The following is a 27,818-nucleotide window of genomic DNA, read 5'->3' as shown; positions in this document are numbered from 1 at the left end:
GCCACCCAGGCGCCCCTAAAATCAGACATCTTTCAACTTTCACTCAGATTTCAAGACTAAAGAAACAAAATACAAATATTTCACGAACTTTTTCCCAGTAGCTAACAAGGAAGCATAAATCAGAATTTACGGGCTCTCATATAATATACTGTAACTTGGCAACACATTATGAAGAACTACGTAATGTACATGTATTCAGGATATGCTAAAGAATAATCTAAATGCAGGGACGCCAGGGTGGCTCAGCCGGTTAAGCATACAACTCTTGATTTTGGCTCAGGTCATGATCTCAGGGTCGTGGGACCGAGCCCTGCATTGGGCTCTGTGCTGAGCACGGAGTCTGCTTGAGATTCTCTCTCCCTCTCTCTTCCCCTCCCCCTGTGCATACTCTCTCCCTCTCTCAAATAAATAAAATCTTAAAAAAAAAAAAAAATCCAATGCAAAATTATCCATTTCAATACATACTGACTCCAATGATATTCAAATGACATAGACTTCCTAACTCCAGTATAAAGGTATCATTGGCTGCCTGCTATAGTATGAATGGTTGTGTCCCTTCAAAAATTCCTATGTTGAAATCCCAATCCCCAAGGTGATAGTATTAGGAGGTGGGATCTTTGAGAGATGATTAGGTTAGGATTAGTGCCCTTATAAAAGAGACCACGGAGAGCACCAGGAAGCAGGCCTTCCTCGTAAGACCAAGATCCTGATGTGAGCATCCTACTCTCAGCCTTCCAGCCTCTACAACTGTGAGAAGTAAATTTCTATTGTTTATAAGCTACCCAGTTTATGCTATTTTGTCACAGCAGCCCAAGCTGACCAGGACACTGTCTAATCATAGCTTAAGCATTTTATATTATACTATACATTATGGCAAACAACTCCCTAGAAAAGTTCCTTTACTCTTGCCAGTTACTGTCTTTTAATGTAGAAGGGTTAGAAAGTATAAATTCAGGTTGTGGCCAAGTCTTTAAAATGAGAGGAATATGACTAGAAAGAGGAAATGTACAGAAACCAGTGTCTTTTACAAGCAATGTTTATCTTTATAAAGTTGTGTGCCTGTGTGTGTATATAAATAATATGTGACCAATAAGTTACTATAATAATCACTCAATTCCAAAAGCACTACTCTAGAGATATACAATATCTTAAGAAACTGAAACATTTAAATCTACAGGTGTTTCTGACTCTGGACTTTGATAATTACTCTTTAAAAAGATAAATACTACACTGAAATTTAGATCAGGCACATAAAGATTACAATAGCTGGCCTAGCCTCTGAATCCATGGTAAACCAAACAACAGTCTGTTGGTTCAGGTGCATCTTGTGAATTTGGAGGTTGTAAGTAAACATCTTTTTCTTCTAAATAACGTATGACAGGAGTGCCTGGGTGGCTCAGTTGGTTAAGCAGCTGCCTTAGGCTCAGGTCATGATCCCAGGTCCTGGGATGGAGCCCCATATCGGGCTCCCTGCTCAGCAGGGAGTCTGCTTCTCCTTCTGCCCCCCCTTCACCTGTGCTCATGCTCACTCACACACTTTCTCTCAAATAAAAATTTTAAAAAAAAATAACATACAACAAATTATTTATCTTCATTCCCACAATATAAAAAGATGTTTTATGAACTCCAGTTTTGATAGGAGGAAAAGTAGTAATTAATCAAATTTAAAATCACCTAAAAAGCTTGAATACTACTATCGGTAAGACACGCTATAGTGAAATAATTTGAAATGTAAATGTTACAAGAAAAATCTGTCAATTCTGTGAATTATTTACTTAGCAGTAATTCATTATTAAAAATACAAATAATGGAAATAAATTGGAAAAATAACCTACAATACTATAAACAATCAAAATGTTTCAAGTCTCAAAAAAGGAATCTTTCTAAAACTCTTGAACTTGGGCTTTTTAAAAAGCTTTGGAGAAGTACTTTAAAATATTATTTTTTAAAAACTCATTAATTCAGGCACTACTAAAGTGGAATTTACTATTTCCTGAATGCTAAGCCAAGATTAGCACAGGGGTGTGGAAGAGTTAGATAAAGTAATGGTGTAAAGAAGGTCTACTAAGGCCAAGAAATTACTTCACAAGCTATTTTCAAATATTTAGAAAACCACTTTTAAAGGATGCCGTTTCAAGAATATGCTAATTATAAAGTATATATTATTAACACATTTAAAGCATTATTTAAGATCAAAAACTACCCGTGTGTTTTGAAAACCTGTAATTCAGACTTTCTACTGAAGTCAATGGACTCTTGCTCTTCAATTTCCCTTTACCCAATGTAAACTCCACTCGCATTAGGGAGTTAAAGGAGGAAGGGAAAAAAGGAAATGTGTAGTTTCATATTTTAACTATCATAGATATAGCTGAACTAAATGAATCAGAAAAAAAATTAATATTTAAATCTATATAAATCAGTACTTACACAGTCCAACTAATACAGGACCAAACAAATTTACTCCTGTAGAACACAGTATTAAAGTTGGTTTCATCAAGCTAAAATTGTTATTTTTCAACAAATATTAAAAGACATATTGCACATCTTTTTAGGTTAACGGTTTAAAAAATCACTTTCTACTGATGTTTAATTTTAAAACAATTAATTACCACTCTAGGTGTTTATCCTAGAACAAATGCACAAGCATGTATAAGGATGTTCACTGCAATGCTTCAGTAACAGCCAAGGTGCATTTACAGAGGGAAAGATTTGAGTCGACTACAGTGCTTCATACAGTTAAATACTATGCAATAGTTTAAAAGACTGAACAGGTCTACTTTTACTGGCTGAAAAGATCTCCAAGACCTAATGTAGAAAAAGCAAGCTGCAAAACAATGTTTACAATAGGACACCACATATGCACACATACACACACACACACACACACACACACACAAAACTATAGCATTTCTATATGTATATATGAGCTTGTAAAAACGCAAAGAAAAAGGTCTGGAGAAATATTCAGGGAACAGATAACAGTGTTACCTCTAAGAGTGTGTGTGAGAAACTGGAATGGGAGGGAATCAGAGGGATTTCTGCTTCATTTTTATTAAGTCTGTACAACGAGAATATGAATACAATTCATATGTCACTTGAGACACTAAAAAACAATAAGAAAAAAAAAATGCTTGCTCAGTTCTCCCAAATAACTTACAAACCAGAACCGTTAGGTGTAAGGAGATTTCATTTTCTTTTATCGACTTGAAGGCAAAACCAAATGCCATCAACAATACTTACCTAGCAAAAAGTGACAAAACTAGAAAGAAAAAAAAAGTTTTAAATGACGTCTTACCTTCAAATAAAAAAAAATAAAATGTGCTGAAAAGACTGCAGAGGAAGAAACAAAAAAGACGCTTACTAAATACGTCCACTTTGAAGATACTGGACTTTTTTAGCTTGACCCAGAATCCTCACACAATCACCTTATCCAAAACGAAAAAAAAAAAAAAGTGGAATACTGTTCCCTCAAGTATTGAAGGTTGTTTTTAGAAAGCTTAACTAAGAAACAGTAAATGCCAAGTGTGTTTTACAGGGGTGGGAATAGGAACGTGAAACCCTACACCTCCTTAAAGCGGTCAAAACGAACTGAACAGCGCAGTGGAACCGGGAAGGCGCGCGGGGGTGGGGAGAGCTCAGCTATCACTTTTAGGTTTTGGCTGGGAGCCTCAGAACAGTTTACGCGGAGTCCGTCTGGAGCGTGAAGTCCCTGAAGGTGGTCATCGCGTCGCACCCGACACCCAAGCCCTCCGGAGACTGAAGCAGGGGGCGGGGGGGGGGGGGGCTGTCAACAAAAACTTAGTCCTTCGGCGGAGCGGGGAGAGCGTTGGAGAAGAGCACAAGCGCCAACTTTGGCTCGAAACGAAGCAGCTCCGGGAGGTTCGGCGAGTCTTCTCCCGAATCCCACTCCACACGCGCCCCCAACACCTTTCCTGGCCAGTAGCGTCTGCCGCCCATCCGGCCCCCCGAGGAAAACCCAGCAAGGGCAGCGGCTGGCAGCATGCAAGGGGGGCTTGGCCGTGGGAAGACACCGGCACGGGGTCCGTCGGCCAACGTCCACCCAGCACCCCAGAGTCTCCGGGGCGTCCCTGCCGAGGCGCTGTCCCACCTCCAACAGCCCCCGCGGCGCGGCCCCCTCCCCCACCTCTGGGCGGCGACCTCAGCGCCTCCGCCCCCGGGGCCCCCGCTCACCCAGGTAGCGGCTCCGCAGCCGGGACGGGTCCTCCAGCCCGAGGGACCTTTTCCTCACGTCCCACAACAGGTGTGGGCAGGAGCCACCCCGAGACATGGCTCTGCCGGGCCGGGGTAGGAGGGGAGACCACCGCGTGGGGGAGGGGAGAAGGGGGAGGGGACACGCGGATCAACACCCGAGCCGCACCGGCACCATCCGCGCGCCGGGCCTCGCGGGAGTAGCGAGTTAGATGGCGGCGGCAGAGCCCTCGCCCCCGAAGCCCGGCCGCACCCGGGCCGGAGCTCGCCTCATACTCTCCTTCTCAGACTACCCCGAACATCCAGAGATCAGCAACAGTCCCCTCCCTCGGCCCCCCTCCAACAGGAGGAGGAGGCGGAGGCGGAGGCGGCCGCGACTCCTCCCTCTCCTCGTTCTCGACGCCCTCCCTTCCAAGCCTTTCTCGCGAGATGACACCCTCCACCCCCCCCACACGCCCCGGGACTGAGGCCCTTGTACGCTCAGGTTGCCCTCACCCGAGAAAAGTGGGTTCGGGACATTGTAGCTAAATCCTTGATTCTGTATGGGCAAATGAGAAATAGAGAAGCTGAGATATGAAGTCTCTCAGTCACGACTCTCATTCCAAAGGAAGCAAGAGCGTTGTGCAGCGTCATCTTTAGTTGGGGCACTGAAGGCCCAAAATGCCCATTTTAGCTACGGGCTATCTTAAAGCGAAAGGGGATTAGAACCTGTGCAGCTTCACTTTCCCTTCTCCAACATGGCCTCGAGGGCAGGAAGGAGAAATTGGAGGTTCGCGCTGGACCCCGCCCGCGCCGCAGGGCGGGCCAATCACTGTGGGTCGCTCCACTTGCGCAGGCGTGCTGCCGCTAGGGCGGGGGTTGGCTTGCTGAGGCAGTCTTTCAGGCACCTGTTGCCATGACTCCTCCTCCCTCTCGGCGGCTGGAGGGAAGGAGGCGTACCCGGGGCGGGCCGTCGCAGAGCCTCCGCCCCCTCAATCTTTCCTGGGCCCCCGCCACCCGGTGGTTCGTACCCGGGCAGCCTGAGCCGCGGGAAGGGCACCGTAGGGGAGAGGCACTGTGGCAGGAGAAAGTGACGAGTGCCCTTCGTTGTCATCCAGGGAGGAGCACGCGGCCACTCTCCCACTCGACCGCCCACGACCAACTCGTCCGCAGAGATGTCAGCCGCTGGCGTCCGGGGCCTTCGGGCCACGTACCACCGGGTCCTCGATAAAGTGGAGCTCCTGCTGCCGGAGAAATTGAGGCCGCTGTACAACCACCCGGCAGGTAATAGACCCAGAATAGCTCTCACCGAGACCTTCCCTCCCTCTCCCTCGAAAATAGACCTTTAGAGGCCACGGACAACTCTGCCGCTGGAGGCATCACCCACAGCCCCAACACCTTCCCTTCAAGTGAATCCGTCTCACTTTCCCATCCAACCTGCTTATCACTTTACCTCGTTCGACATCTCTCATAAACCTGTGATTCCCGAGTGAGCGCCCTTCGCGACCTTCGTTGCACCCCATCCCTTAGGCACGACCCAAAGCCGGACCGGGCCTCTTGCTTTGATCCTTCTCCCTTTCCGCCGCCCCAGATCGGTCTGTGCCCCCACGAAATTCTCCTTCTCTCCTCTTTCCCTCCGCGAGTAGTGGTATATTGATCCACGCAGAGCAGAGGCGTTCTATCGCACCGCAAGGTTTGGAGTAAAGGTCACACTTCCTTCAGCTGCAGCTGGCAGAGGCCTGCAGATGCGTTTCCCGGGTTTCAGAGTCGGTGTCATACCTCGTCCCATAGGTCCAGTTTGTTTAAGGCTGTCCTTACTTATGAAATTAACTGAGCTGACTTTCCGTAGACTTTCTCATGCGGACAGACTCGGATTTAATTCTGCTCTACCTCTTACTATATAGGTGTGACCTTGGGCGAAATCCTAGATATTTTAGTTTCTGTAAAATCTGTTTAATGTGAAAGTTAAAGATAACATGTGTCTGATTCTTCATAAATGCCTAGCAAATGTTAGCTCGCATTTGTCCTGTTGGAAAACAGTGTTCTTGTGGTTGAAAAAAAAAAATAGTTCTCTAAGAAATTGGAGATCCCAATCTTTCCAACTCTTTAAGATTTAGTTTTGTTGCCTGTTCTATAAAATAGGCTGTAATAATATTTGGCTGGGAACTAAAACCGGAGGTATCGAGGTCTCCTTCAAGCCTAAGATTTAGCTGAGAAAATGTGTTATAAATTGAAATATTGAAGTGCAACCCAAAAGTGACCTTTTTTCCCTACATAGTTAAATCTCTCTCTGCAGTTAGCGTCATTAGGAAAGTTGTCTTTTTTCCACATATTTGACTGGGAAGCAGGTCTCTGGAATCTGAGATGGTTACAGACTGTGATATCCAGTTTGATGATGGGATGAATAGTATAATAATATTATACTAAAGTATAATATTTATACTTCACCCATTATAAAATTGGTACCCATTATAAAATTCGAAGGAGAGTTTAAGGTGAGTTCTTAAGAAGCTTAGTTTATTTGCTTTTTAGATTTTTAACACTCAATTTTTTGGAATGGGCTGTATTTTGTGACAAAAATTTTCAGGAGGGAGGGTTGAGCAATGCTTCTGTGGTAGTCTGGGTTTTAGAGTCAACTGAATTCTGTGGAGTCAACTTTGACCCTCTTAAGCTTTGTATTTGGGCTGTAGGATAAGGGCAGGGTAAGGAGGAGCAATTTTAAACTACTTTAATACAGAAGCAAAAGGTAGTTTTTCAGTGATCTTTTCCAGGGCCTTGGCTTTAACCACTTACAATTATTGCTTTAGTCACCTTTCAGAAGCAAGAGGAATTACCTTTCATTTGTAGACAGTGCATTTCATCTGGATATTCTTGGATTAGTTCCGTTATTATAACCCCATTTTCAGTGTAGGGGAAGGAGAATTAGGCTCTGAAGCCAGACAGAGATAGGTTAAAATCTTAGCTGTGTGACCTTGACCTTAAAGCCCCCAAGCCTTATTTTTCTGATGTATAAAATGGGGATAATAATTATCATCATTTAAGGATTGTTGTGAAAATTAAATGATATAATGGCTTTAAAACATTTAGCAAAGTGTTTGCACTTAGACTCAAAAATGTTAGTTCCCCCCCATCTAAGCTTTTAACAAGTATACATAGTAAGAATATCTATCATTGCAAAAGTATTTGTGATTAAAAAGTTGTAGACACACCAACGGAGAAATGGAGAAACATGAAAAACATAACTTGATTAATTGGTATTGAATAAAATCTGAGGAAACACTGATGATTGCTCCAAGAGTCATCAGAGTGACTATGTAAGGTTTTTGTGTACTATTTTGCGTCATAGTATGTTATTGAATCCTCATTTAAACCTTAGACTACATTCACATACCGGAGGTTTTTACAATGATATACAAGGCTAGGATATTAACAGTTGGATATCATACATTGCAAATTCTAAATATCTGAGATTTAATTGTATCACTGGCAGAATGTCCAGTCAGGAAACAAGAATATGTCTTTATATAGATATATGCTAGAGTTACAGTACTGTTATATATTATTATATCATAATGACATATATTATAGTTAGACCTACGGCCTTCATCATTCACGTATGTGTTGTTCCTGGCACACTGTGATCTACCTCTATAGAATAAGAATAGAGTTCTAACCAAATGTGTGTCCTAGCAAGTTCAAGTGTCATAAGGTATGTCACTCTCTACCACCACTCCTGACTGTAAAGGTAAGGGACTCTACACTAACCAGCTGCATAGCTCTACTCCAGGTTTTTGTCAGAGAAATAACCTTGAAGTCATGTTGCCCTGTGTTTACTTAAAAGCTTAGTTGGAGGGGGGAACATCATTAGTGAAAGAGTGTCATTCCTTTGTATTTATGAGTCCCGAAAGGGGTGAATTGTCCCAAAGTATACATGAAATGAAACATTGGAATGTAGGAAGAAAACCATACAGCTTCTATTAATGTTTACTATTATTTTATCTTTTTAAATTTTCTATTCTGTATATATAATATAAAAATAAATTAGTCTAGTTATACATATACACAATGTCGAACACAGTTGACTTCTGCGGAGTCAACATATATACATGTATGTAAGTTATATATAGTTTATAAATGTATACAATATATATGTAGGGGATGTATGCTCAAAAAAAGGGTTTTTAATGACAGGGCCCAATGTTCAAAAGTAGTTAGGAGACTAGGATTCTGAAGAATCCAAAAACTATCCTAGAAAGTGGTCTAAAGGTAAAAACTTCCTGTTATAAAATAAGTAAGTTTGGGGGATATAATGTACAACGTGGTGACTATAGTTAACAATACTGTGTAATATATTTGAAAGCTGCTAAGAGAGTAGATCTTAAAAGTTCTTAGGACAAAAAATGAGCTAAGTGAGGCAATGGATGTTAACTGAACTTATTGTGGTAATACTTTTGCTGTATAAATATATATCAAGTCATTATGTTGTACATCTGAAACCAATACAGTCTTATGTGCCGATTATATCTCAATAAAACTGAGGGAAATAAAATAATAACAAATAATAAAATAAATAAAAACTATCCGTCAACTTAGCCCAGAAAAACAGGTTTCTAAACCACATCATTTTATGAACCTCACCGTAGCTTTGCTTTACTTGAGTTACATTTTGGCCCAAGTGGAAGAACTTTTGAAAAAGTAGTTCTGTGAAATCTGTTGCGGTGCTTAGTGTCCTGTTGCTGAGAATATAATTCTCTGCATTACATGGTATTCTCCCTGTGAAGGCTCACTGGAGAAGTTACTGTAAGATCTCAGTAATAGTAATATTTGCTTTTCTCCTACGTAAGATTATTTTTTCCTTTATAGCTTAAATAGCTAAAGAATATGTTTTAAAATAAAAACAGGGGCACCTGAGTGGCTCAGTTAGTTAAGTGTGTGACTCTTGATTTTGGCTTAGGTCATAATCTCAGGGTAGTGAGATTGAGCCCAGCATCCAGCTTCACGCTGAGTATGGACTCCACTTGAGATTCTCTCCCTCTGCCCCTCCCCCCACTGGAACACACACACACACACACACACACACACACACTCTCTCTCTCTCTCTCTCTCTCTCTCTGTCAAATAAATAAAATCTTTAAAAATAAAATAAAAACATAATAAACGAACCCATATTAGCTGTGTTCATAAGGGAATATCTTTATCATAAAAATTCAAAGTTAAATACTAAGGGAAGTTGTGTTATACTAGACAGTCTAATGCAATTTAGTTCAGCGTATATATTGTTTTATTATATGTAAATAAAGCCAGATGTAGATCAAATAAATAAATAGTGTAAATGCCCACATAGTTACAAATTAACATAGTTCCTTAGCATTTCTTTTAGTTTCTTTTCTTGCTTCGGAGATTGTTTGAAGAATTTTAATCTTCTAGAATAGATACATAGATATTTAGATATCTGGATTATATTATATATCATATCTAATATATATTATGTTTATATATGCTAAATATATGGATATACATATATCATTTTTTTACAGTAATAACCTCTGTTACCCTTAAAATTAAAGAATGAGAACCAAAATAGAAAGTTGAGATTTCACATATAACTGTGAGGTATCGATGAAAAGTAGGGTATCTCTAAAGCAGTAGCTACCAAGAAAGTTGAGTTATTCAATATTTATTGAGGGCCTACTGAATATCAGGTATTGTTCTGGCACTTGGGATATGTTAGTGAATAAAATAAAAATGCCTACTCACAGAGATTTTATATTCTTTTTTTTTTTTTTTAAGATTTTATTTATTTGTCTGACAGAGAGAGAGACAGCCAGAGAGAGAGGGAACACAAACAGGGGAAGTAGGAGAGGAAGAAGCAGTCTCCCAGCGGAAGAGCCCGATGCGGGGCTCCATCCCAGGAGCCTGGGATCAGGCCCTGAGCAAAAGGCAGATGCGTAAGGACTGAGCCACCCAGGCGCCCTGAGATTTTAAATTCTCAGAAGAGATTATAAAACGAATATAGTCCAGCTGTAGTTGTTCGTTTGACACTTAGTATAACTTTTGTCTACTAACCTGATTTTAAACTAATTTTAAGAAATTAAGACTATCCTTCACCTAGTTTGATTCAACAGATATACCAAAGGAGAAGCAAGACCTAAGGAAAGCTATAAATAATTTGACATTTCCAAGTCATGCAAGAATATTAATTTTGGTTATAAGAAGGTATGAAATGTTTAAAGTATGGTAGGACATATTAGAAAGAAGAGGTGGATCAAAGAGATCTCCTTCTCTATCTGGAACTACCTGAGATAAAACAGATTACTTAAGATCTAGGTGCCTTTTCTTTTTCATCTGTTAAAATAAGGGAGCTTGGATTATCTTTAAGGTCCTTTTCAGCTATAAAAATCTACAGTTTGGTCTTCTTGCTAGAGCTTTTCTTAGTTTCAGAGCTTTAAAGAAACTCAGATTTCATTGGGGAAAACTATGTGATTATTGTTAAGTTAGGATTTGGGGATCTTAGTTTTTAATCCTTCCTGTGCTATGTATTTTACGTGGGCAATTCCCTGTCTCTGGGCCTCATTTACCTGATCTCTAAGACGAGTGCCTGAACGAGGTGGTTTCAACTATCTTTCTAAATCTAAAAGTCATTGATTCTTTGTAACCGAACAAATAATTAAAATGTATCAACCCTAAAATGCCTATTAGCTATTTTAGCTAGTTGTTTCACCTGTTATTTTACTTTGGCATTTGTACCAAAGCCTGTTTTCAATCGACATTTTAAGAATCATTATATACCCTTGACGTTCTGGGTGCTGAGTGATGGCTGTTTCCAAGGCCTTTCAAAAGATACAAAGATTACATGATTCTAAAATGGTAGTCTAGTCACGTTCTTAGTGTGAAGTCAGAACTAGTTCTAGTACAAATAAAAGTGAGTAACTTTTGACAGCCCATATCTATGTCAGGGAGTAACATTTACAAATTCTAAGGATTTGTAAGTGTTTCTCACATGGTAGTGAAGAGGGGATTGCTCAGTATCCGGAGCTTAGAAGAATGTTGAGGAACGTGGAAAAGCTGCAAACCATAGAGAAATGGTCTGAAAGGGACAGGAAGAGATAGTGAAAAGCATTAAATGAGAAACTTTATTTTTCACATTGGCACATAGTGAGTATCTCAACTCAGTATTTGTATGTGTGCATATTTGCATGTGCGTAAAGTTATTCTGTTCCAAGAAGGAAGTTTTTCCTCTGTACCTGAATTCATACGTCTAAATTTACTTGATTTTTTTACTCTTAAGGTAGAAAATGATTAGTAAGGTAAAATGGAAAAGTGAACTAAAATAAGTTTTCTTTAAAATTTTTTGTTAGTCCGTTGTATGATGACAGGTATTGCTAAGCTGCTGTTTTCCTTTTCTTAACAATGAAGAAAACACTATTTGTTTGCATATATAGATATCCAACTCTGATTATTTGTGTCACTTGTCAGCATCCTCTGATATCTCAGAAATATTAGAAATTTAGAATGTCTTATAACAGGGGCACCTGGGTGGCTCAGTCAGTTAAGCAGCTGCCTTCGGTTCAGGTCACTATCCCAGGGATCAAGCCCCATATCGGGCTCCCTGCTAAGCGGAGAGCCTGCTTCTCCCTCTCCCTCTGCCTGCCTCTCTGCCTACTTGTGCTCTCTATCTGTCAAATAAATAAATAAAATCTTTAAAAAAAAAAAAGTGTCTTGTAATACATATTTGCTAATGATATTTTTAAATTTAGTGCTTAGCTGTTGTTAAAATAATTGAAGGTTTGTTTTATAGTTTAAAATTATTCACTAACTAAAATATTCATACCTCTCTTGGTCCAGGTTCTAGCAACCATAATTACACGTTTGAAGTTTTTTTGTTTGGTTTGGTTGTGAGCGAGAGGGACGGGTACTATTTTAAAACTATCATCTGGCTTGGGGCAGTTGAGTGAATTAGTTACCGAGCAAACACTGAAAAGCTCTACTGTTCATTAACTCTGAAGGATCAAATATTGAAGCTTATAAAGAAGCCAGAACCTAGAGGCATTGTTCAGGAAACAATTTTGAAGGTGGCAGAGGAGGAAGCATCAGTTTTGAAATAGGAAGAGAGGAGTTGGCTGAGAAGTTCAAAGCCAGAGACCAAAACAATGTGCTGACTGACCCTTGAGTGATGAAGCCAAGCCTCCTGCAGGGATTAAAAAGTAAACTTAGTAATTGATATTGCATATGACTCAGAGACTTCGTATATGGAGAAGAGAAATAAGCTAGCTGTGCTGTGATAGGAATCTCAGAAACTCAGGCTAAATAAAATAACTAGAGAGTTTGAAAAGATTGACTTACGGGATCAGTGCATTATGGCATCAGACTCTACGGGAAGAATTTTCAGGAGCCAGATAGGGGAGTGTCATGGTCTAAGAGTAGAGTAACTAATGAGTGAAAATCTAGTACAGCCATGATGTGAAGGGAACTTGATGTCCCTGGAGAGGAGTAAATAGCAGATTCTACCCTTGATGAAACAGTATCAAGGCATATCTGGTCAGACTTAAAATTTGAATATCTTTGATTAACACCTGTCCTGGACATGGTTAATCCAATTCAGTTCTGTTCACATATGTTATTTGTTGAGGAAATCTAAGAAATAGGCCTTGTCTTCACCTTGTCTAGTTAAAGTGACGGATGCATAAATAAATCGTTTTAGTTGTTAAGTGCAGAAAACAATAGAGCAGTATAGAGGCGCTTTGGGAGTTCAAAGAAGGAGGATTTACTGTATGTAACCTGGAGATGTTAAAGAAGGTTTCCTTGAGGAGATGAAATCTAAGGTAAGTTTTCAAAGGATGTTAGGAGTTAGCCAGATGAAGGCAAGGCAGACTATTGGGATATTCTAAGCATAAACTAAGGTTTAGAGTCATTAAACACCATGAAACTAGTTGTATGCTTGCCTAGCTTGTCAGCCCACGTAGACCAGGGTTTTTTACCCTCCTCTGTTGACATTTGGGGGCTAGGTGATTATTTGTTACAGGAGGCTGTTTATCAGCCTGCCTGGCCTCTACCTAGAGGGCATCAGTAAGAGTCGCAGCGCCACCATGACAGTTGTGACAACTAAAAATGTTTCCAGACATTGCTAAATTTCTCCCCGGGGGGGGGGGGGGGGGCAAAACCACCCCTGGTTGAGAACCAGTGACCTGGGCTAAAATTTAATTAAAATAGGATTAGAAATTTATATTCTGGGGGCGCCTGGGTGGCTCAGTCGTTAAGCATCTGCCTTTGGCTCAGAGCATGATCCCAGGATCCTGGGATCGAGACCCATATCGGGCTCCTCTGCTGGGAGCCTGCTTCTTCCTCTCCCACTTTCCCTGCTTGTGTTCCCTCTCTCGCTGGCTGTCTCTCTCTTGTCAAATAAATAAATAAAATCTTTTAAAAATAAATAAATAAATACATACATACATAAATGTATTAGTTGATCCAGTGTGTGATAGCATACTCATCATATTAAGTACTCTGATCTATATTGGATTTAGCATGCTTAGTTATATTTTAAATTATCATGGACCAAAGTCTGTTTCTTTCCTGCCCCTGTAGCCTCGGGAAGGTTAAATGAGATACATCATTTGGAAGAGTTCAGAGTGGGCAGTTACGTAGTTAAAGAGCTAGAAGGCTTAGGTTCCAGGCACCGTTCTGCTGCTTCCTGGCTGCCCGCATGGACTAGGTCATGGGTCTGCTCTGAGCCTCATGGTAACATGAAGGATTTAGGTTAGATGAACTCTGAATTTCCTTCCAGCTCTGAAACACTACATTTCTTAAATTCTACTTTATCTAAGAAACCAGAATTGTTTTCAGTGCTACCAACATTTACTTAACATTTTGCAAAAGGCCAGTGGATACCAGGATAACTAAAATTAACAACCCTGCTGTTACAGAGCTAAGAGATCTTAAGTCTTTCCCCTTTCTCATGTGAACCTTAAAATTAGGTTCATTAATTTTTCACTAGAGAGGCATCTGGGCAGCTCAGTCGGTTAAGCATCTAACTCAGGTCTTGACCTCAGGTTCCCGGGATGGAGCCCCTATGTGGGCTCCCTGCTCAGTGGGGAGCCTGTTTCTCCCTCTCCCTCTGCCGCCCCCACCCCATGCTCTATCTCTGTCTCCCAAATAAATATATAAAATCTTAAAAAAAATTTTTTTTACTAGAATATATAGACTTTTTATAAGAGCTTTTATTATCATACATATGGCAACATGTCACTTATAATAATAAATATTAATAGAATTAGTGAATATCTTATAGTTACTGAGGCTCATATCACAAAATCTCTATATCTCTAATTTCTCCAACTCGGAGGTTATCCTTGAGTGAACTAACATTAAGGTTTCATGTTCAAGACAAAGCTTTGGGAATGGTTTCCAGACTATCTCCGTTACACTTTTGATAATTTTTAACAGGTCACAAAAATACAAGTAATTGACAAGGCAATCAACACAACTTGTATGTAAGGTTGACACTGTAGTGACTTTCTAAATGTTAACAAATACACAGAATGCAGAAAGGGTAGTACAGATGATTAGAAATAAATTGCTAAATTTTGGGGATTTTGAAACGTGGTGATGGCTGTTAAAAGACATGTATAACCGTAAGAGACTTAAAGATAGAGAACAAACTGAGGGTTGCTGGTCGGAGGTGGTGAGTGGGTGATGGGTTAGGTGGGTGATGGGTATTAAGGAGGGCACTTGTTATGATGTGCACTGAGTGTTGTATGTAAGTGATGAATCACTGAATTCTACTCCTGAAACCAAAATTGCAATGTATATTAACTAACTAGAATTTTTTTAACTAACTAGAATTTAAATAAAAAATTTGAAAAGAAAAAAAAGAGACATATAAAACAGTTGGTTCGTTTCTAAATTTTTCTTTTTTTCCTCCCAGGTCCCAAAACAGTTTTTTTCTGGGCTCCAATTATGAAATGGGTAAGTCTTGAGTTTTTGCAGAAGGTACTGAAAAAAATATTCTTTAAAAGGACCTTATTAATTTGAAGACATTTTTATGAAAGATGTACTTTTTAAATATTCATGGCTGGAGATTATTTCATTCAAATAATCTCAGATGTGTCATTTTTACTGCATAAAGCACACTACCTGCTTAATTTGTTCTGAACCCCTTAGATAAAAGGCCTTCTGGGAACATAATTGATATCAAAAAGCCTGGGTGGCTCAGTCGGTGAAGCGTTTGCCTTCAGCTCAGGTCATGATCTCAGTCCTGGGATCAAGCCCATGTTGGGCTCCCTGCTCACTGGGGAGTCTGCTTCTCCCTCTCCTTCTACACCCGCCCCCCCATGCTCTCTATCTGTCTCAAATCAATAAAATCTTTTAAAAAAAAATTTTAAAGCCTGTTAATTGTGGGCCCTTGGAACTGAAACTTCATTCTAAGATTTTATGACTAAGTCAAACATGAAACTGATTAGAACCCCCCCAGATTAACTTTTATTATTAATTTAGTATGTGAACTGAAGATACCAACACCAAGATACAGGCAAGGAAAGTTAGTCTCAAAAAACAGAAAAGATTATCCAAGGGTATGTATTAACATTTGGTAAATGGTAAAGTCTTAGGACTTCTTGACTCAAAGTCCAATCCTGACTCCAGGACCTTAGGCCAAGAGTTTCCATTCCTGGAGTTCTCATTTAGCTGAAAAGAGGTAGTTGTGGAAACAATAAAACAAGTCATTGATTTTATGTTATAAGGGCCAGTTTTGGCCTATAGCAGTGTTCTCAAAGTGTCATCCGTAGACCTACTGCATTGGCATTGCCCACGAACTTGTTAGAAATGCAGATTTTTGCACTCCATCTCAGTTTTACTGAATCTGAAACTCTGGGGATGGAGCCCAGTTATTTGTGTTCTAATAAGCCCTCCACGTGATTTTGATGCCTTCTAAAATTTGGAAAGTACTGGTCTGTAGGCTTTTTTATTTTTTAATTGTAGTCAACTACACATAAAATGTACCGTCTTAGTCATTTTTTTAGTGTAAAGTGAATTCACATCATTGTGCAGCCAATCTCCAGAGCTCCTTTTATCCTGCAGAACTAAAACTCTGTACCAGTTAAACAACTCCTCATTCCCCTCCCCCAGCCTTTGGCAACCACCATTCTACTTTATGTCTCTATGGATTTTACTACTCGAGGTATCCCAAATAAGTGGAATCGTACAGGATTTGTCTATTTTTGCTTGGCTAACTTAGCACAGTGTCCTTTGGGTTTATCCATGTTGTAACGTCAGATTTTCCTTTTCTTTTTTTTAAAGTATGAATAATATCCCATTGTATAGATACCACATTTTGCATATCCATTCATTTGTTGATGGACACTTGAGTTGCTTCCACCTTTCGGCCATTGTGAATAATGCTGCTGGGAGTAAGGGCATACATCTATTCCTGTCCCTGCTTCCTGGTCTTTGAGGTATAAAACTAGAGGTGGAATTGTTCAATCAGTATTACTTTGAGCAGCTGCACTGTTTTACATTCCCACCAGCAATTCACAAGGATTCCAATTTCTCCACATCGCCTGCCAACACTTGTTACTTTTGTTGTTGTTGTTGTTTTAGAATAGCCTCTTAATGGGTGTGAAGTAGTAGCTCATTGTGGTTTTGATTTGCATTTTCTAATATGATTAGTTATGCTGAGAATCTTTTCGTGTGCTTATTGACCATTTGTATATCTTTGGAGAAATGTCTGTTCGAGCCTTTTGTCCACTTTTTAATCGAGTTGTTTTTTTGTTGTTGAGGTGTAGACTATTTTAATTTTCATAAATGTACTGCTTTAAATTGTCAGAACAATTTCAGAAACTCAGTTGTAAAATCTAAGTAGTTGAGAATGTTAGAATTGGCTATCCCTCCATCTTATGACCTTAGGCAAGTTAAATCTGCCATTTTTTCCCCTTAGGTAAAATGACTAGAGTAGATTAGTGGTTGGGAGCTACATTTTACAGAGAACTAGGGAGCAGTTCTTTTTATTATTATTATTTATATCGTTAAAAATCAAAATTTAACCAAGTAAATTTGATCAATGGGACAGCATCCCATTTAGCAAGTTGAGGGGAGCTCCCAAGGGCCACAGAAAGAGTTTTTTTCAAGGCAGGACAAGGAAGTCGTAAACTTTTAGAAAAAAGGATTATTTCCAGGTGAGGTCATCTTCATTTGGAGACAAAAGAAAGGATCTTAGTAGGTGAATTATCTCCTCTTTCTTTGGGGGATGGGGAGCGGGTCCAGGTGACAGATTACCTCATTGGTGCTGACCAGAAAATTCCTAACTGACTGGTTAAGGACTCCATTTCTGGGGGAGGTTGAAAGTGCAGTTACATTAGGTGTTGGTGACTTGGCCTAAGTGACGCCACTTTGGGCCTGTGGTTTTCTTTTTAACAATATATTGAGAAAAGGTCCCATCAGTTAAAACAAAAAGAAGTTTGAGCGTATCATGTTTAATGGTTCTGCTCACTCGAAGCATTGAAAACTAGCTGTAGTTTGGTCTGACAGTACTGTCAGGTCAGCCCTCTATTTGGCGCTGTTTCTTACACAGACACACATATTTGTTTTCCTGTTTTGCATCTTTTACAATCTTTACCACTGTGTATATTCACAAACAGCAAAGAAAAGGAAAGATGCAGGATGTTACCAGAAAATGCAGCTGCTTGCTATTCACAGGGCCAAAAGCAAAACACGAAAAATAGGTAGCTATGTTCAGAACTACTACGTAGTTTATTGGCGTAGGGGGAAATAATACTGCTTTTTATCACCCTTGTCTTTAAAGCCCTGTCTTTAAAGTCTTTTCAAAATATTTGCCAGTCACTGAAGTTTACAACTGAAAATAATGGTGCCTTAACTTCATGTGCTTCCCTGGCACTTCATTCTGATTTTTTCTTGACTTGGTAAGTAATTAGTAAGTAGTTTACACTCACTTTCTTTTACTAAAGACAAGAGTTATGTACATTTGATATATGTTTTTGTTGCCCTATTACTGAATGAGAGTCATCTATGTAATTGGACACTAAATTCTATCATTCCATTGTAATCCTGCATTTATTCCCAGGAGTGTGAATTAAAGTCTTTTTTTTTTTTTTTTAGTGTTTAAAATGTGTTGTCTGTTTATTAATTTAATTAAAATGTAGATCAAAGGAAAAATAAACATTCAAAACTAGTGTGATTTTTAAAAAAACAATGGAAAGTATATTATTATTTTCTTCCTCTTCTCTATATCAGCACTGGAAATTATATAGTAATTATATGTCTATAAAGGTGTAATTGGTTGCTTAACTATTATTTCTAGCCCCGTTATCAAAAGAGTAAGAATTATTTACTCTTGGGGCGCCTGGGTAGTGCAGTCATTGGGCGTCTGCCTTCGGCTCAGGGCATGATCCTGACGTTCTGGGATCGAGTCCCGCATCAGACTCCTCTGCTGGGAGCCTGCTTCTTCCTCTCCCACTCCCTCTGCTTGTGTTCCCTCTCTTACTGGCTGTCTCTCTGTCAAATAAATAAATAAAATCTTTAAAAAAAAGAATTATTTACTCTATAACAGATCTGGGGGTTCTCTTTGACCTCAGATTTGTCACAACTTAGATGTTTACTGATTTTATCAATACTTTGGTGTTTCTTTAATCTGGTCCACCAGTGTTTTGAAACATCGACTGTATGACATACTCATAAGTGAGTATCTGTCTCCTTTAAAACCATCTATTTTAAGTTCATGTTGAAATCATGCATAGTCTTCTGATGACAGCATAGCAGTAGGAACTGTGCCTCGTTCTCTGGTGAGGAGACTTCTTTTGTTATGTATTTACTTTATGTACATATTATTCCAAACCATTTGATAATAATTCATGTACGTAGATATTATTCCAAACCATTTGATAATAATTCAGCTATGATAGTTTATCCATAACACATAACAGTATGTTCTATATTAAGAATTTCAGACTATACTTGTTCAGACATTTAACTGGAGTGGAGTCCTTCTTAGCCACTTTTGTTGAAACCAAATAGTCATTGAGGTCAAAGTGGATAATCCTAAAAAACAATACTCATATAACTTAAGTATTGTATTTTAACTTAATATATATTTATTTGCCAATCATCTGTAAGGCTAAAGCTTTTATTTGTGTATGGATCCACTTATTTTGAGTTCCACGCTTTCTTCTTCAGATGCATTATACTGTAGTGCATCCTGTATAATTTTCACTTTAGGGGTGCTTGGCTGGCTTAGTTAGTGGAGCATGCCCCATGTTGGGCTCCCTGCTCAGTGGGGCAGCCTGCTTCTCTCTCCCTCTGTCGTCCCCTCCCCGCCCACACTCCCACCCAGCTTGTGCTCTCTCTCAAATAAATAAAATCTTTAAAGAAAATCACAGTCCTGGGCTTCAGACAATTTGAAAAACATGCTTTTAACAGGGAGCTAACTTGAGTCTACTGGATGCCAAACTGTATTGGGTTATTTAATACATTATCTTGTATTTGATCTTCACCCAAAAAGAAATCTGAGAAGTATTATTACCATCTTCCAGGTAAAGGTACTGAGGTTCGAAGAGCTAAATGACTGAACATACTGTCATGGTAAATGACACATCAGGATGTGAAAGCCCACATCTGTTTAACTTCACAGCCCATTAAGTGTTCTTAAACACTTAGATGACCACCTTTAAAATAGTTACTGTGGATCTAACTAGTAGTCTCTGTGTATGTTAAAGAGTATTTTACATAATCTTATTATTTACTCTAAACATTCTCTGAATAGAATCTATATAGTTCTATTTGAATAAAGTTCATAATAAAGATGAAAAGGAACACAGACCATCTGCCTCCTATGCTGAGGCTAGTAATGGTGGAAAAGATAGAAAACAGTATGCCTTTTTCTCTGTTGCTCTACAGACATAAGCTACTATTTGTTTGTATTCATAATATTTTGCAGACACTGTGCTAAATACTTTTAAGACATATTATCTCATTTAATCATACATCACTTTTGCAGGGGTAGCTATTAATATTCTCATTTTACACATGAGGAATTTAAGGCGAGTGTTATGTAATCTGGCTAAAGTCACACAGCTAGTAAATGGCAGAGATTAGCTTTGGTGAGATTTTCTAAGGTAATTTACATAAGGTTAGAGTGATGTAGAAGTAGAAAGGGATTTTTTAGAAACATGAGAAAGAGAGCTCAAGAGAGCTCGTGGGAGAGAACAATTACTGACACGTCCCAGAAAAATAACGAATATTCTGTGAACGTGAACAAAATCATGACCACTGACTTCTTCCAAAAAAATGTTAGACTGTAGCCCATAGTGTTCATAGATCTATCCAAGAAGGCACAGTGGATTAACAGTAGCAATCAATCCCTTTCTTCCCCTTCCCAATGGCAGTGTTCTACCCTGCAGAAGTAGAACAAATACGAAATGGAGAAAACGCACATTGGGACCTAAAAGAATATAGGAAGGATAATCAGGAAGCATTTGGGAGAAAAAAATCACAGGACTGTGGGTGGAAGTTAACAAGAGGCAAAATAGTGTTAGCCGTGATTTACCTCTGGTTATACTCTTCTGCGTAACCATTTGCCCCTTTTTAAATCAGAATCGTTGTTTTCTTGTACTGCTGAATTTATTAATTCAGAACCCTTTGTAGTCAGTTTAAATTTGTGTATAAATTCACAAGTATATCTATGTTCTACTTAGGAGCAAAAGCCTTCGCTGATCTATATTTTCCATGTAAAAGTATCTTTTAGATGGGGCGCCTGGGTGGCTCAGTCGTTAAGCGTCTGCCTTCGTCTCAGGGTGTGATCCCGGAGTTCTGGGATCGAGTCCCACATCAGGCTCCTCCTCTGGGAGCCTGCTTCTTCCTCTCCCACTCCCCCTGCCTGTGTTCCCTCTCTCACTGGCTGTTTCTCTCTCTGTCAAATAAATAAATAAAATCTTAAAAAAAAAAAAAAAAGTATCTTTTAGAAACCCAGTGAGACCTAAAAATAATTTCTTAAAAACATATTCTCTGATGACATTTAGGATTTGGTTTAAAATACTTAAAGGAAAAAGGAGAAAGGGAAAAGGGGAGGTGAAGCAGATGTGGCAAAATTTCAATAATTATTAATTCTGGGTGGTAGGTATATAGGGGTTCTTTGTACTAGTCTCTTATTTTGTGTATATTTGAATTTTTCATCAATAAAAATCATTTTATTACATATTCTTGTCTGCAGTAGAACAGCATAGCTAATACTCTAGTGAAGGAAGACTCATTACTAAACTTTCTGAGTGATGCTAGTGGTAGGGGTATTAGTAGGATGATTATATAACAGTGTTAAAAACACAGCAGAGAAGAAATGACCATGTTGTATACTTTGACATTAAAGGAAAATTATGCAGCCTAAAAACTAAAATTATATCAGAGTTTTTCTGACACTTCCACTTTTTTTTCAAGATTTATTTATCTATTCCAGAGAGAGAGTGCGCATGCACGAGAACACGGGGGGGGGGGTTCAGAGGGAGAAGGAGAGAGACTCAAGCAGAGTCCACTCTGAGCACAGAGTCTGACACAGGGCTCGATCCCACTAGCATGAGATCACAACCTGAGCCGAAACCAAGAGTCACATGCTTAACCGACTGCACCACTACACTTTTAAAAAAGAATACGTTGACAAAAACATGAAAGGAGGATCTATACAAATTACCTCAAGTAGCTTTTAGGCATCCTCCACACCAGTGGTTTCCAACATGTGTAAAGAACATATAATTTCATATGTGAAAGAAGTACCATTTGTTAGGGTACCTACACACACTACTGATTTTCAGGTATATGAGGCTGTTTGGTGTGGTTAACAAAACATGAATTCAAAAAGCATTCCTACATTCATTGTAGTTTTTTATGATGATATGTATACATTTCCTTACTGCATGGGTACTAAAATTACAGCAACTGTCGTGTGGAAATCTCTGAAATAATTATATGTTTTATTTATAATTAAGAATCATTACTGCGCACTCATGATACCTTCTCTCTTTCTGTGTGTTAACATATATTTCCAGGGGTTGGTGTGTGCTGGATTGGCTGACATGGCCAGACCTGCAGAGAAGCTCAGCACAGCTCAGTCTGCTGTTTTGATGGCCACAGGTAAATTAAATGAATACTTCCTGTGTTCCATTTAGGACATTCAATATTTCTTATTTTGTTTTCCATCAATTTATTTAACAGTTTAATATTTGAAGCACATACATACACTCAAACACACACACACACTCACACACAAAGGAATTAACAGTGTTGTCTCTGGGAAATTATCAGATTATAGATAGAGAAGGCAGAAGAGGGTTACTGTGAATAAGAATTGGCGTGGGTTTTGTTTTTTGTGTAACACTGAATTACAGCGACTTTATTTAAAGACTCAAAGTATAGCATTTCCTTTTCCTTTATCCTGTATTGTCATGGTCCTATTTATTATTAATTTAATATTGAATGTTCGAAAGATATTGCAGCAGTACCTGTGCTTTTAAAAAAAAATTTTTTTTTTTGTTTCAACAGGATTTATTTGGTCAAGATACTCACTTGTAATTATCCCAAAAAACTGGAGTCTGTTTGCTGTTAATTTCTTCGTGGGGGCAGCAGGAGCTTCTCAACTCTTTCGTATTTGGAGGTAAGCCTGTCAAAGATGTAAAAAGAAAAATCTGCCTCAGAAGCCACCCAGATGGCAGTGCTTTTTTTTTTTTTTTTTTTTTTTTTTTTTAAGATTCATGTATAATGCTAAGATGGGATATGCCTAAAGCAGAAATTTCTAGAAAAATCTGGGGGTTTAAGTTAAAAGTGTTAAGCAGTATGTTTGTTACCTAGGTTTTAAATCTGTCTGTGTATTATCTAGATATATAGCCTGTTCGTAGAATCTGTTTTAAGACAACATACACAATTATGAAATATTAAGTAATTTTCTCCACTCGGTTTCAGTTATATATCATAAAGTGGGACCTAAATGTGTATGGTTATGCAGTATTGGAAATGATATTTAGAGGAAGGCTACTGGTTTTGTCAGAAAGCGTTCCGTGAACATTGGGAAATTTTTGAAACTGTGTACAGGCATCCCTTATTTTATTTCAGTTCACTTCATTGTGCTTCACAGATTTTGCACATTTTTACAAATTGAGGGTTTGTGGCAACCCTGCATCGAGCAAGTCTATCGATACCATTTTTCCAACAGCATTTGCTCCTTTCATGTCTGTGTCACATTTTGGTAGTTCTCACCGTATTTCAAAAATTGTCATTATTATCTTTGTTATGGTGATCTGTGATGAGTGATCTTTGATGTTACTACTGTCATTGTTGGGGGGTGGGGAGTGCCACAAACCACACCCACAGAAGACTATGAGCTTAACTGATGAATGTGTGTGTTCTGACTACACCACCGACCGGCCATTCCCCCATCTCTCTCCCTCTCCTCAGATCTCCCTATTCCCTGAGATGCAGCAATATTAAAAATAGGCCAATTAATAAGCCTGCAGTGGGCTTCTAAGTGTTCAAGTGAAAGGGAAGAGTCGTATATCTCTCACTTTAAAGCAAAAGCTAAAAATAATTAAGTTTAGTTAGGAAGGCATGTTGAAAGCCGACAAGATAGATCAAAAGGTGGCCTCTTGTGCTCAACATATAGCTAAGTTGTGATTGCAAAGGAAAATTCTTGAAGGAACTTAAAAGTGCTACTCCAGTGAACACATGATTGATAAAGTGAAATGGCCTATTACTGATATGGAGAAAGTTTTAGTGATCTGGATAGAAGATCAAACAGCCGCAACGTTCCTTTAAGCCTAAGCCCCATCCAGAGCAAGGCCCTCACTCTCTTCAATTCTATGAAGGCTCAGAGAGCTGAAGAAGCTGCACAAGAAAAGTCTGAAGCCAACAGAGGTTGGTTCATGTGGTTCAAGGAAAACTATCTCCATAACATACAAGTGCAGAGTGAAGCAGCAAGTGATGTAGAAACTGCAGCAAATTAGAAGATCTAGCAAGTTAATTAATGAAGGTAGCTACAGTAAACAACAGATCTTCAGTGTAGGTGAAACGGCCTTATATTGGAAGGAGATGCCATCTGGGACTTTCATAGTTGGAGAGGAGAAGTCAATACCTGGCTCTAAGGCTGACTCTCTTGCTAGGGGCTAATGTGGCTGCTCACTTTAAGTTGAAGCCAGAGCTCATTTACCATTCTGAAAATCCTAAAGACCTTAAGAATAATCCTAAATCTATTCTCCCTGTGCTCTATAAATGGAGCAACAAAGCCTGGATTATAGCACATCTATTTACCACAGGGTTTACTGAATATTTTAAACCCACTGTTGAGACCCACTGTGTGGGGGGAAAAGGTTCCTTTCAAAATATTTCTGCTCGCCTACCGTGTACCTTGTTACCCAAGAGCTCTGATGAAGATGTGCACCAAGATTAGTGTTGTTTTTTCATGCCTGCTAACAACATCCGTTCTGCAGCCCATGGATCAAGGAGTTGTTTCAATTTTCAAGTCTTCTTATTTAAGAAATACATTTTGTAAGGCCATCCTTGCCATAGATTGTGATTCCTCTGATGGATCTGGTCAAAGTAAATCGAAAACCTTCTGGAATGGATTCCCCATTTTAAATGCCATTAGGAACATTTGTGATTCTTGGGAAGAGGTCAAAGTATCAACATTAACAGGAGTTTGGAAGGAGTCGATTTCAACCCTCATGGATGACATTGAAGGATTCAAGACCTCAGTGAAGGAAGTAACTGCAGATGTGGTGGAAATAGCCAGAGAACGAGCATGAGAAGTGGAGCGGGAAGATGGATCTGATTTGCTGCAATCTCAGGATCAAAATTAAACGGAGGAGCAGTTGATTCTTACGGATGAGCAAAGAAAGTGTTCCTTGAGATGGAATCTACTCCTGGTGAAGATGCTGAGAAGACTTTTGAAATGACAACAAAGAATTCAGAATATTACTAAACTTAGTTGATAAAACAGCAGCACGGTTTGAGAGGATTGATTCCAGTTTTGAAAGAAGTTCTGCTGTGAAATAAAATGTTATCAGATGGCATCGTATGCTACAGAGAAATCATTTGTGAAAGAGTCAGTTGATGTGGCAGCTCCTTATTGTCCTGTTTTAAGAAACTGCCACTGCCACCCCAACCTTCAGCAACCATCACCCCGATCAGTCAGCAGCCATCAACATTGAGGCAAGACCCTCCACCAGCAAAAAGATTACAACTCACTGAAAGCATAGATGATGGTTAGCAATTTTTAGCAATATTTTTAAATTAAGGTATGTACTCTTTTTCTGGACATATTGCTATTACACACTTAATAGACTGTAGTATAGTGTAAACATAACATTTATATGCACCAGGAAACCCAAATACTCATTTGCTTGCTTTATCGTGATACTTGCTTTTATCATGGTGGTCTGGAACTGAACCCACAGTGTTTCCAATTTTTGCCTGTACTCAGTAGTTAACATTATTTGTCAGTGACCAGTTAACAATCTGGAGTGAGCTCATCTTAGATGAAGGCTCGGGCTTTGTTTGAACCACAGAATCTTTCTCAATTACAAAACAATGTTCTTTGACTAAAAAAAAATAAATGATCTCAGTAAAGAAATAGAAAATACTCAGTGATAATTCACCTTCCTTTCAGAAGGCGTTCTGTTCTGCAGAGTATAGTATTTCCTCATTTTATTCATCTTTACTATCCCTAGGTTTATAATTTAATCCTTTCATAATCATCTAGCACAGATTGCGTGGATGAATAAATAACTCACTCATTCTACAGTATGTCAGATGTCTGACCAGCATTTTTAGAGCTTACTTATGTCACTATAAACTTCAATTTGTATAGTGATTTCATTCACAAGTATTTTTCTCATCCACCATTTCATTTTAACCTTATATTAACTCAGTAGTAGAGCTAAGAAAACACTACATACCACATTCAGAACTATTTTTAGAACAAAAACTCAGATACAGTTTGACAAAAGGATTTTTGGCACCTTTCAGTCACAACAGCAGATTGGGAGATTTAATTAAAAATATAAATGTTGGATTTTGGAGCATTTAGAAAAACACTGTTGAGTATTTGAAATCAGAACCTTTTGAGAAATCTGGGAGGTATGGTAGACTCCATGGACTAAGTTACTTTTTGTTCTTCTATTATTGTAATCTGGGAAGAATAGCAAATGAAGCTCAGGGTATTGTAGAAGGAAAGGCTCTATGGCTTTGTGGGTAATTCTACTTTAGATTAATGAGAATTGAAAAAACAGGCCTTAGTTTTACTTGCCTGCTAACCCAGTGTTTACAACCTGCTAATAACCCAGTAACCTGCCTGTATCACAACAGTATATTTTATTTTTAGTGATTAGACAGGATCCCAGTCCCAATTTATTTTATTCTTAGGAAAGATGTTCTGTGAATATAAAATAAAAAGTTCTGGATGACCACATTTTGCTAAATTTTATATATATGTTCACATGTTTGTCATACTCTTATATAATTCAAGAGTGAAAATATTCACCCAAATAATACTTTTGTATGAGAATCAATATGTCAGTTAAGTTGTTAAAACTCTTTGGCAGTTGGAAACCAGATGCAAATAAAATCCTTAAGTCACTTTCCCTTTTGCCTGTTTTACCTGCATGCCCCTGAGAAGATTGTAGTTACAACGATACAGCCTCTTGACTAGTGAGAAAAAAGACCTGGAATATACCCATTCCCTTCTTCTTACACATTTATCTATTGCGATTCATAATTATTTTTCTTTCTGTTTCCTTTATAGATATAACCAAGAACTAAAAGCTAAAGCAAACAAATAAGAGTTCCTGACCACCGGAACAGTCTAGATATGGATATAACCACTGGGACTAATTTGATTTATTATTTGGCTATTGATAAGGTGATATTAACTGTGCTACTGTTTGGAAGGCATTAAAAAAATCAAACTGTAAACTGGGGGCTAATACTTGATTCAACAGAAAAATAAAGCAAATTTTTAATAACAGTGTTTCTTTGTATATGACTTAAGGAACTTATCTATGGACATGAGTAACATTTTTTTTCTACCATTTGCCCATAATAAATCGTACTTGCTCCTACAGACCCTTCCTTGGCTTCCTTCTGTTCTAGTCCACCAGAGACGGTTAAAAGGTCAAATAATCTGTTGTGCGTGAAGGTCAGTGAAGTCGCTGGAAGTAAAAGGAAATAGAGCTAAGGAGAGTGAGAAGTGGGTAATGGAATGGCTAGCAGTTCTTTTACAGCCACAGAGTAACAAAGGATCTCTAAATGTTTGAATTACATTCCGTAATTGATATAATGTGGCAGAAAAGGCTCTGGAGTCCTAAATTTGAATCCCAGCTCTGTGATTTGTAATCGGTGATTTGGGGCAGATTAAAAGTGTCTGGTAGAGTACCCTGGACATAAGTCAGCTTTCTGTCAACATTGTGACCTTTGTCCTTGTTATGAAGAGAGACTGGACATAGATTACTCTAGAAATAATCAACAGTCTATTTAATTTGAGCTCCTGTTTGGAGTACTGAGTTTCCTTCTAAAAATCCTAGTAGAGCTGGTCCCAGGTAGTAAACAGGTTGTCTTTTTTTTTTTTAAGTTGCTCAAATGATGGTGAAAGGTTG

At 38.8% G+C, this 27,818-nt stretch overlaps 2 protein-coding genes across 7 annotated transcripts in view; one reads left to right on the top strand and one right to left on the bottom strand.

Annotated features, from left to right (window-relative positions):
• DCAF6 (DDB1 and CUL4 associated factor 6) overlaps positions 1–4,622 on the bottom strand; it is a 130,762-nt gene extending 126,140 nt beyond the window's left edge. For 4 of the 6 annotated variants that reach the window (XM_026509442.4, XM_026509443.3, XM_026509444.4 and 1 more), the window contains exon 1: positions 4,192–4,594. In XM_026509442.4, coding sequence (XP_026365227.1) covers positions 4,192–4,288 — 97 coding nt within the window. In that variant the 5' untranslated portion in view covers positions 4,289–4,594. Of the gene's footprint in view, positions 1–4,191 lie in introns of all 6 variants that reach the window. The other 2 variants (XM_026509446.4, XM_026509447.3) reach the window with 1 other exon arrangement.
• A 524-nt stretch (positions 4,623–5,146) lies between these two features.
• Positions 5,147–27,190, top strand: MPC2 (mitochondrial pyruvate carrier 2). The gene is made up of 5 exons (XM_026509448.4): positions 5,147–5,472; positions 15,110–15,150; positions 22,227–22,311; positions 22,720–22,831; positions 26,969–27,190. The coding sequence occupies exons 1-5, from the start codon at positions 5,364–5,366 to the stop codon at positions 27,003–27,005; spliced, it is 384 nt and encodes a 127-aa protein (XP_026365233.1). The 5' UTR covers positions 5,147–5,363; the 3' UTR covers positions 27,006–27,190.
• Positions 27,191–27,818: the final 628 nt, after the last annotated feature.

This window comes from Ursus arctos, unplaced genomic scaffold (assembly GCF_023065955.2).
Source record: "Ursus arctos isolate Adak ecotype North America unplaced genomic scaffold, UrsArc2.0 scaffold_2, whole genome shotgun sequence".
NCBI lineage: Eukaryota > Metazoa > Chordata > Mammalia > Carnivora > Ursidae > Ursus > Ursus arctos.
The sequence above is the reverse complement of the archived record's forward strand: the minus strand, read 5'-3'. Positions and strand labels throughout refer to the sequence as shown.

Coding starts and splice junctions, on each gene's coding strand:
- MPC2 (XM_026509448.4), top strand. CDS start 5,364: ATGTCAGCCGCTGGCGTCCGGGGCCTTCGGGCCACGTACCACCGGGTC. Junction 15,151..22,226: donor GGGCTCCAATTATGAAATGG/GTAAGTCTTGAG, acceptor ATATATTTCCAG/GGGTTGGTGTGTGCTGGATT. Junction 22,832..26,968: donor CAACTCTTTCGTATTTGGAG/GTAAGCCTGTCA, acceptor TTTCCTTTATAG/ATATAACCAAGAACTAAAAG.